Source organism: Podarcis gaigeae (genome assembly GCF_964106915.1).
Source record: "Podarcis gaigeae genome assembly, chromosome: 13".
In the NCBI taxonomy this organism is placed as follows: domain Eukaryota; kingdom Metazoa; phylum Chordata; class Lepidosauria; order Squamata; family Lacertidae; genus Podarcis; species Podarcis gaigeae.
The window spans coordinates 10272029-10282572 of record NC_139689.1 but is presented as its reverse complement, the minus strand read 5'-3'; the positions used below and the strand labels follow the sequence as shown (position 1 = coordinate 10282572).

Sequence of the window (10544 nt, the reverse complement as noted above, 5' to 3'; positions counted from 1 at the left end):
AAAATTATGCCAAAAACCTTAAACAAAAATTGATGTGTGAAGTGTGTAATTATTTGGGGGGCGGTACTGTGGAACTCAGGGACGCAGGTGGCGCTGTGGGTTAAAGCCTCAGCGCCTAGGACTTGCCGATCGAAAGGTTGGCGGTTCGAATCCCTGCGGCGGGGTGCGCTCCCGCTGCTCGGTCCCAGCGCCTGCCAACCTAGCAGTTCGAAAGCACCTCCGGGTGCAAGTAGATAAATAGGGACCGCTTACCAGCGGGAAGGTAAACGGCGTTTCCGTGTGCGGCTCTGGCTCGCCAGAGCAGCGATGTCACGCTGGCCACGTGACACGGAAGTGTCTCCGGACAGCGCTGGCCCCTGGCCTCTTAAGTGAGATGGGTGCACAACCCCAGAGTCTGTCAAGACTGGCCCGTACGGGCAGGGGTACCTTTACCTTTACCTTTACTGTGGAACTCAACACGCAACTCTTACCACCTTTTCATTGCAATATAAGAATACTCTCACATACCTTCTTAGTAGTATTCCACGTGTTCCAGAAACAGCATTGGCTATGAAAGACCCAAAAGTTCTGGTGCATTTGATTTTGTAAGCTTTTTTAATTATTTTCTTCCTTGGAACATGCTGACACCCTAAGGCTTCCAAAATAAGGAAAAGCCTTGGGAGACTTCAGAGATATCCCATGCCAATTAAGCGGCTAATTGCTATCAAGGCACCTTTTTCGAAGAACAGGATTAAACTATTCAACAACACTAATTGATTCACTTGTACACATTTTAGCAGCATTTTAACATTAAGACTATTTTCATATTTTAATTTATTTTTTAATTATTTTAACCCTTTTATCAATATTCTTCCATTATCTCTTCATTGTTTGACTTAAACAATTTGGCAAAAATCCAACAGTCAACTATTCTATATTTGAATATAAATTGTATTTTTGAATAGCTCTCTTACATTCATAAACATAAAATATCATTTTTTGTAAAAAAAAGTGAGAACCCATCAAAAATAATAAAATAAGAGAAAAGAGACAAAACAACAACAGTAACAAATGACTTCCTGAATGAGATAGGTTTGTGATAACTCTCTCTTCATATTGATGAATTTACAGTTCACTAATTACACATGTTAGGGTTTGTTGCAGTCAGCCAAGTAAGCTAAAAAAGAAAGACGGTCCACACACAAGAAAAAAAAAATCAGTATTGTTCTACTGTGTATGAAATAGGGAATAATATTGATGTTGGTGTATTGCCCCAATTCCCCTGGCATTAAGCCCAAAGACTTGTAGCTGAACATCTAATAATTTATATGTAAAAATTATTTTTTGACACAGAGCCCAGATGTCTTGGGAATATGCCTAGAAGAGGGAAATGAGAAAAAGCAGGAGGTGAAGAAGAAGAAAAAGTAGATATTCTTTCAATACTGGACAAGATCAGAACATGATATATTGATATTTATTTATTTATTTATTTATTTTTGCTATAAATCATTCACTATGATTTTATATATGCTGGAAGCTACCCAGAATGGCTGGGGCAACCCAGTCAGATGGATGGGCTACAAATTATTATTATTATTAGTAGTAGTAGTAGTAGTAGTAGTAGTAAGTCAGTAGACTTCCTTCTTTCATTTGTCATGGCTAGCGCAAAGACCGTTTCAAGAATGTTAGGAGATTCAAATTTGTGAATTTGATGCTTCACTTCAATACAAAAAGTTGCTGGAAAAGTCATGCAATAATTTAACTCTGCACCCTGCACCATATTTAGTCCATGAAATTCATTAAATCCCAGAAGAATAAACTCGGTGATGATTGTAGCATTTCCCATCTCCCTTTGTCCTGAAATAATAGCAAAATGTATGAAAACATCATCATTTGGTACATGAAAAAGAGCCAGCTTATCCTGGAAGCAGGATATAGTGTTATATTTGTGATAACCATAAGGCAGTGGCAAGACTAACTGGGTTCCACTTCTTTATCTTAATTCCCCTACTGCGCAGTGGAGCAGAACTCAGACATTCAGGGCATGAAGTCCATCTCCACAAAAGTATTCTGGGAATTGCTATAACACCATTTTCCTTCTCAGAGATTTCCTTAGGGCTGCTTTGAAGTCTTTGTTCCGGATTGTGTAGATGAAAGGGTTCAACATGGGAATGAGACTTGTGCGCACAAGAGATACCACTTTGTTGACTCGGGTGTCACCTTGGGTTGTAGGTCTCAGGTACATAAACATATCTGCCGTGTAGAAGATGATAACAACAGTTAGATGGGAGGCACATGTGAAGAATGCCTTGGATCGGCCTCTGGAAGAAGACATCCGAATGATGGTGACTATGATGTATGTATAAGAAATTAATGAGATACCCAAGGAACCCCACATGAAAATAGCACCATAAATGAGACCTATCAGCTCCATCAAAGTTGTATCAGCACAGGCCAATTTCAAAACAGGCCCAACATCACAGAAATAATGATCAATGACATTTTGTCCACAATATGGGAAAGTCCATACTACAGCTGATTGAGGGAAAATGATAACAAATCCACTAACCCAAGCCAACAAAGTCAGGAAGAGGCAGAGGTTGTTGGTCATAATGGTTTTATAGAGCAAAGGTTTGCAAATGGCTACATAGCGGTCAAAAGACATGAGGGTAAGAGTGATGAATTCAACAGACCCCATTGTGAAGACAACAAAACCTTGTAACATGCAACATGCAAAGGAAATGTTGGTTTTGCCCGAGAAGGCATTGACCAGCATCTTTGGGATCTCAGCTGTGGTGGAGCAGATCTCAGCTGTGGAGAAGTTGACGAGGAAGAAGTACATTGGAGTATGGAGCATGGACTCCATGAAAACAACTAAGATGATTAAGCTGTGTCCCGTTAAGGAGAGAAGATACATCAGTAGGAGAATGGTGTAAAATGCCATGTTCATTTCTTGAATTTCTGGAAATCCTAGAAGAATAAACTCAGTGACAAATGTTGCATTAGCCATCTCCACCGCTCCTTCCTTCTTTCCTGAAAGCATAGCAATAATATATGGGAACAGTATTATATTTAACTATTCATGGGAATAGTTGATATAAAAAGGGCAAACGACCCTGGTTAAGGGGGATGTATTTTATATTCTCCCCAGAAAGAAAATTATGCAAAATTCACAGTATTGTCTGAACAGAAGCATATCGACTGGATTTGTAAAACTTCCAGATTTTTCAAGTAATAGTAAGTACTTTGTCCTGCAATATATAATTAACAAAAGGAATTCAATTGAAGAAATTAAAGTGACCACTCATCTTTTTTTAACTTCAAAATTATGCTTCAGTATCATCATTTAATCACATTGGTATAATAGTGTCATCTGATCACTGCATTATAAAAGTTGCTTTCTAATCTGAAAACTGAAATATTGTTAAATAATCATGATCATATAAACAGGTATCATTAATCCACTTATTATAAATCTATTACTAATGGGAAAAAGAAGAGCTTATAAAAATTAACAAAAAAGACAAAAAAGATAGGGAAATAAAGAAAAAGGGAAAGTGGAAAAATGCAAATAAATATTTTTCTTATTCTTATTGGAGGATGGCGTTTTACAGATTGAGGTTAAATTCTGACAAGACAGAAGTACTGTTTTGGGGAGACGGGGTGGGCAGGGGTAGGGGTCTCCCTGGTCCTCAATGAGGTAATTCATTAAAGAAACCCAGATCTCATTTGCACTACACAGTTAAAGAAGCAAAACCAATCCTTTGAATTGTAGGTTTCTGGGTTTTTTAAGAGTTCTGGGAGTTGTTAGAAGACCCCGACGCCCCTCACAAAGCTATAGCGCTTAGAGTGGTTGAACTCACAATCCCTCTTCCTAAGGAACTCTAAAGTCCAGGTATTAAATTTCTATTTGGGGGTGAAGAGACAGCAGTAATAGAAACATCTTTAACAGGTCATACCATCCAACATTAGGAACAAAAGTGTGTTATATTAGGGACTACTTTTAAAAGAATGCAATGAATAGGTGGAAACTGAGATGAAAAGTGACAATTTTTCATGGCAGTTTTAACCCACAAATTTATGCGGAAGTGTTAAGAACTGAATTTCAGATTGGGGAAAAAATAAGAGAGGAGGAATCCATCCCTACCCTCAGTGCTGAAATTGAAAAATCCTTCAAGCCCTACTGTGAACAATAACAGTAGACAATAGAAAAGAAAATCAAATTTCGTAAGAGACTTCCCTTGAAAAAGGAACTGTCTCCTCATCTTTGCAAATGAAAAGACTATTTTGCATGAACTGGAAAGTCCAGAATGACTTATCACATTTCACCAGGAAGTGGTACCTCGGGTTAAGTACTTAATTCATTCTGGAGGTCTGTTCTTAACCTGAATCTGTTCTTAACCTGAAGCACCACTTTAGCTTATGGGGTCTCCTGCTGCCACCGTGCAGGAAACAAAGTTCTCATCCTGAAGCAAAGTTCTTAACCCGAGGTACTATTTCTGGGTTAGCGGAGTCTGTAACCTGAAGCATATGTAACCTGAAGCGTATGTAACCTGAGGTACCACTGTACCAATCCCAAGCACTTTTCAGTAGAACTGTCCCCTGTCTGAAATCCTGGAGAGCCAGTGCTGGTCAGTGAAGAGCTTGGAGTCAGTACAAGGCAGTTTCCTATTAGCAGACACCCCCTTTCTCTCTCTTACCTACCTTAAACCATCTCTGTAACAGAGAGCTTAGAGGGGGTCACCGCAGCCTTGAGGGCTGTGTATGTGGGGGACATAATGAACCACCTTTAAAATTGATCCATCAGTCAGCTGCATGCAGATAATTCACTTAAAGTGAAGGTGAGCTGAGAGAATTGTCCCCATGACATTCAAATGAAATTATTAAACGCAGGACTATTCATTCACAAAACACCTCAGAAGCATACAGACAAAGGTAAAAAGAAAGAAAGAGTAAAGGTAAAGGACCCCAAGACAGTTAAGTCCAGTCAAAGGTGACTATGGGGTTGTGGTTCTCATCTTGCTTTCAGGCTGAGGGAGCCAGTATTCCAGGTCATGAGGCCAGCATAACTAAACTGCTATTCGTGCAATGGAACACCTTGACGGAAGCCAGTGATGGAAGCCAGAGTGCACAGAAATGCCGTTTACCTTCCCACCACAGCGGAACCTATTTATCTATTTGCACTAGTGTGCTTTTGAACTGCTAGGTTGACAGGAGCTGGGACAGAGCAACGGGAACTCACTCCGTTGCAGGGATTTGAACCACCAACATTCAGATTGGCAAGCCCAAGAGGCTCAGTGGTTTAGACCACAGCACCACCCGCGTCCCTTCTGACAAAAGTGCATTCCGAAAAGGCACAACCCAGGTGCTGCTTTACTGAGAATCATGTCAAAGACATTCATATATCCACAGTCTATAAAGACACATTCCCCCAAGACCCTCGTGCACCTTCACATGTAGTCAGGAAGCAATATCCACAAGGAACAGCCAAGATCTCAATTCTGTTCCTTAAGACTGTGTGAGCATATTCTTTCCCCTCCCACATTTTGTATCTTCTTTGTCTCACAAGAGAAGGAGACTTCCCACATCTTCTCAAGCCAATTAAGAAAACTAATTAATGTTGAGTAAGTTTTCTTTTTAAAAAAAGATGAGATGAAACTTCAGGGTAATTCCATGAGCGACTAACTTAACACCTGTAAGATTATTTCCATAATAGTTTGTAGCTGGCATCTGTCTGTTTCAAGAGACAATGGAGGAGTGAGCCTTTAGGGATGAGGCCAAGTTGCTGGAAGGTTACAGCGCCTGCTGTGGCTGTAGAGAGTGATATGGGAGAGACATGTTTTATTGCAGCTGGGACAGATGAAAGTGTCCGGTTGTGCTGCTGCAGGTTTTCTTCTCTCTGCACTTCTCCCAGCAGTCATTCCTCCTCTGGTCACTGCTATGGATGCCCAACCTGACTGTCAGGAATGAGCCACCTCCTAGTGGAACAGGAAGAGGATGGAGCTGATCAAAGAAGTCCAAAGAGTCGGCGAATGGGAAGGCTGCTAGACAGGAAGCAAAACAAGAGACGTAAGGGGTGACAGTTCAACATATTCTGTAGGAACTGGAAGAAGTCTTCAGAAGGGTCATCTTGAGTGATAATGCTGGCGGCTTTGTTAGAGCTGTCCAGAGCTATCTGTTTGTTTTTGCAATAAATCCTCCTTTTAATTACCTACGCTTACTGTGTTATCAAGTTGGGATCCTGAACTTCTGACACTGATTGTCTGACTCCAGGCACTGTGGTTGTCTGCAAAAGATCACACATGGCAGGGTTGATGTTGTCAGCCTTCATGTCACTTTTGCAGAGATCTTTGTAACACAGAGTTGGTCTGCCAATGGGCCTGGTGCCTGAAGCCAGCTCCCTGTGGAACACATCCTTGGGGATCCTGACATCTTTCATTGTGTGGACATGTAGATGTCCCTAAGACATCTTTGGGGGAAATCTATGGGAGAAATGTTTTCTGGCAAGTGACATTTGGCCAATGTAACATGGCCAACATAATGTGTGGCAATTCATTGATAGACACCCAGAAATAAATGCTCCAGACCAAAACGCTATGCACATGATGCTTTGCTGTGCATTCGCAAGTTTCAGGTCACCATACAATCTTTGTGGGAAGTTGTAATGCCTGTGGAAATTTACTCATAGCTGTGGCCATACCCTAATGACTTCTTTCGTTTCAAAACAATATTTATCATCATTTGCAGGGAAGACAAATGTCACAGAATTCCATTTTTAAGAAGAGAATTCCATATTAATGACTATATTGCATGACCTATCCAAACGAAAATAATCTTGTGTGAGACCTCTGAAGAAGAACCCAACCATCCATTTCCAACGATAGACCAATACAATTAATTCAAGCAATTAGAGCCTAATACCCATTTTACTTACCCAGGAGATTTAATGGCACAATATAATTGCAATTAAGTATTGCTTCATTGCTGCCAGGAGGAGAAAGAGAGGGAGAGGAATTGCAAACATTTCCATCTTTGTGCATAATTGTTTACAAGACATTGGGGGCGGGGGTCCTATAGTAAGAACTGGTTTGGTTGCAGCAGATCTCCATCTTAGCTGGCTGCTTCTTGACTCAGCTGGCTTGAGCTGGTCTTAAGTACCCACCCCAGGTTCAGGTGAAGGTTCAGTTGAAGATACACAGCTACAACTTGTCATCCTGACTACTTATAAATTCTGCAAAAGGGGTTTCTGGGGGTGTAGCAGAGACAGGACCAAAGGGGTGGTGGGTGGCTTAGGCTGGATCCCAACCTGTTCAGCTTGATCATGTGAGCTGGCAACCTGGCATTCAACATTATTTTAAAGGCTTGTTCTACCTTTGTCTGGTGGAACAGCAGCAGCACCCCTGAGGCTGAACAGGGTTGGGATTTGATGCAACTATACACCAGCTTAATTTATACACCAGTTTGCTTTTCACCAACTTTACACCAGTTTGCTTTTCACCAACTTTTTCTGCATAGGATAGCTCCCTAAAATTTAATTCAGTGCAGATTGCAAGGTTATTGCTATTTATTTTAGGTCTCCCCAAGTTGAGAGGTTTGATTATGAGACCGGGGTAATCTATTCATTTATTTAAGTGAACTCTGCCCTTACAACAAACACCCACTTATAAAAAGTACAATATCAAACAGCATGGAAATTTTATGAAATAAGTAAAATATTTCCATTACTCTATATACAAATCCTGCTTGTATCACCTTCCTGTGTATAAACAAAAGGGGTAAAGCTGCAAATAGTAAGTCACCATACATGTGATTTAGCAAACAAGCTTAATATGGAAACATACACAGTTTTTCTGTTTTTAGAACAAATTTTCATTCAGTTGCAATTCCTGGTGTCCAGATACAAGTCTGTGAACATGAATGCACAAAGGGTGGGGTGGGCAGCAAGGCGAAAAGGGGACAAGTCTTCTCCATCTTTGATAGTTCTTTTGGAAGGGAATTTCAACAGATGTCATGTAATCTGCACTGATGCAAGTGTGGAGCCAGTGTTCCTAGGGAGAGCATTCCATGACTGAAGCGGCAATACAGTGGTACCTTGGTTCTCAAACTTAATCCATTCCAGACTTTAAAAAACAACTCCTAAAAAGCAATTTAACATGAATTTTGCTATCTAGCAAGACCATAGATCCATAAAATGAAAGCAATAAACAATGTCCTGTAGTCACACAATCAATCAATCTGTGGGTTCCGCACAGTCACAAAAACAAAACAAAAAGTTGCAAAATAAGTAGCAAAAAACAGACCACAGCGTAACACTCAAAACGGAAGTGTGGCACTCAAAATGGAGCATGTTCAGCTTCCAAAAAAGAGTTCGCAAACCGGAACACTTACTTCCAGGTTTGCAGTGTTGGGGTTCCAAGTTGTTTGAGAACCAAGGCGTTTGAGAACCATGGTATCACTGTACTAAGACTGCTCTCTTACCAAGAATATACACATATTTCCCCAATAACCAGCCACCCCACCCCTCATAAGTATATTGTGAGGTTACTAGATGATTCACGTGATTCAGACCAGTCATCTCAAGCAAAGAGTCCATACAGAGAGTCCTGGAGTTCAATTTTTCCCTCATCGCTTCTCTTGAAAAGGATGGTTGAGTAGAACAGTCATTTCAAAGTCAGTCCCATTTCAAGGAAGGCAGACACAATCTTATCTTGTGCTTGTGACCATAACAAGGGGGCAGGCAAAGCTGTCCAATCCCCACTGAAAACACCATGCAAACAGAAGTAAAACATGTTACTACTAAAATCATTCTGGAATTACAGTATCACAGCTGGAAAATATATCACAATACTGCCACCAGTTACTCCCTGTGGCACTTCACTTTGTTATAGCTTTCCACAAGGCAGATTTCACCTCTTTATTCCGTATGGTGTATATGAAAGGGTTCAGCAATGGGGTTAATACCGTGTTGAGAACAGAGACCACTTTGTTGCTGTGGACGGAGGAGTGTGCCGTGGGCTTCAAGTACATGAAGAGAACAGCTCCATAAAATATGGTGACCACCGTGAGATGGGAAGCGCAAGTGGAGAAGGCTTTCTGTCGTCCCTTGCTGGAAGGAATCCTCAAAATGGTTGAGATGATATAGATGTAGGAGACCACAGTGAAGAGAAAGGAACTTGGTATTATGCTGGCTGTCCCTAACAAACCAAGGAATTCAATGAGGCTGGTGTCTGCACAGGCCAATTTCAAAATGGGGCCAACGTCGCAGTAGTAATGGTCAATGGTGTTGCCAGCACAAAATGGCAATTTCAGTATCAAAGCTGCCTGACTGAAGATAACTACAAATCCCAGTGACCAGGAACCCAGTGTCAACAGTAAGCAGAGGTTTTTGGTCATAATTGTGGTGTAATGTAAAGGTTTGCATATGGCAATGTATCTATCAAAGGACATGATAGAGAGGATAAGAAATTCAGTGATGCCAAGGAAGAAGTGGAAGAAGGACTGTACCACGCAACAATGGAGGCAGATAGTGGTCCTGGCTATCAAGAAGGTCTCCAGCATTTTAGGGATGACAGTGGTTGTGTACCAGATCTCAAGGAAAGAAAGATTGCCCAGAAAGAAATACATTGGGGTCTGGAGCTGCTTGCTGACTCTCACGATGATGATGATGAGGCCGTTCCCTGCCAAGGTGAGAATGTATATGACAAGGATGAGTACAAACAGTGACAGGTGCCACCGCCGAAGAGTTGGGAAGCCCAGAAGAACGAACTCATGCACTGATGTGTCATTTGCCATATTTGACTCATGTCTTAGGAAGAAAAACATGTGAATGAACAAATGAACGAGCAAAAGGATTAGGCAATTTTTAAAACTAACAAAAGTACTCCTACAAGAATGCAGAGGGAGAGCAAGAAGATGGACACAGGGTTCATTGACATGATTAAGCTCAGTAGATTTTAGTAGGAGCAATCCATATTTATTAAATTTATATAGCACCTTTCATCACAAGATCTCAGAAGGTTGACAGAATAAGATACAAGATAAAAACACATGTAAATAATTAAGAAAAAGCCAACTAAATAGTAATCCAAGTTTATTCCAGAGTACAGTTTTTGAGCTTTCAATGGATGAATCAATCTATGGCAGTCATATTCAAAAGAAGTAAATGTGCAGTGTGACATCAAAACATTAATGGTGGGATTCATCCAATGGATTTTGTGAGTGGGAGCCCAGCACAATAGGTTGTTTTCCCCTCCCCTCTCCTCATGAGTCCTCCCCACTATGCCTCAGTCTGAAACTGATTCTGGGAACAGTTCGGACATCCCCCAGAACAGCACACAAGAGGAGCAGGGGTCATTTTATCTGGCAAACTTATATGCTTGCACAGACTGAACATTTGTAATAGTGTGTTGAATTCTACCCTACCTGCCATTTAAAAATGCCCATGGTGAGTGGAGTGAAAGTTAACCTGCATTTTGGATTCTTTGAGTTGAAAACCTTGCTGGGAATATGGAGAAGTTATGTATATTGAGGTGGAAGGGTGTGGGAGTTGTATCTTTTGGGAAACA

The 10544-nt window shown here is 40.9% G+C and overlaps 2 protein-coding genes across 2 annotated transcripts; both read right to left on the bottom strand.

Moving 5' to 3' along the window:
- Positions 1-2059: 2059 nt before the first annotated feature.
- Positions 2060-2989, bottom strand: LOC310830733 (olfactory receptor 6X1-like; the record flags this gene model as incomplete). Its single annotated transcript, XM_083710561.1, has 1 exon — positions 2060-2989. One exon carries the CDS (start codon positions 2987-2989, stop codon positions 2060-2062), a length of 930 nt encoding a protein of 309 aa, XP_083566687.1.
- A 5864-nt stretch (positions 2990-8853) lies between these two features.
- LOC310828968 (olfactory receptor 6X1-like) lies at positions 8854-9771 on the bottom strand (the record flags this gene model as incomplete). Its single annotated transcript, XM_083707089.1, has 1 exon — positions 8854-9771. One exon carries the CDS (start codon positions 9769-9771, stop codon positions 8854-8856), a length of 918 nt encoding a protein of 305 aa, XP_083563215.1.
- Positions 9772-10544: the final 773 nt, after the last annotated feature.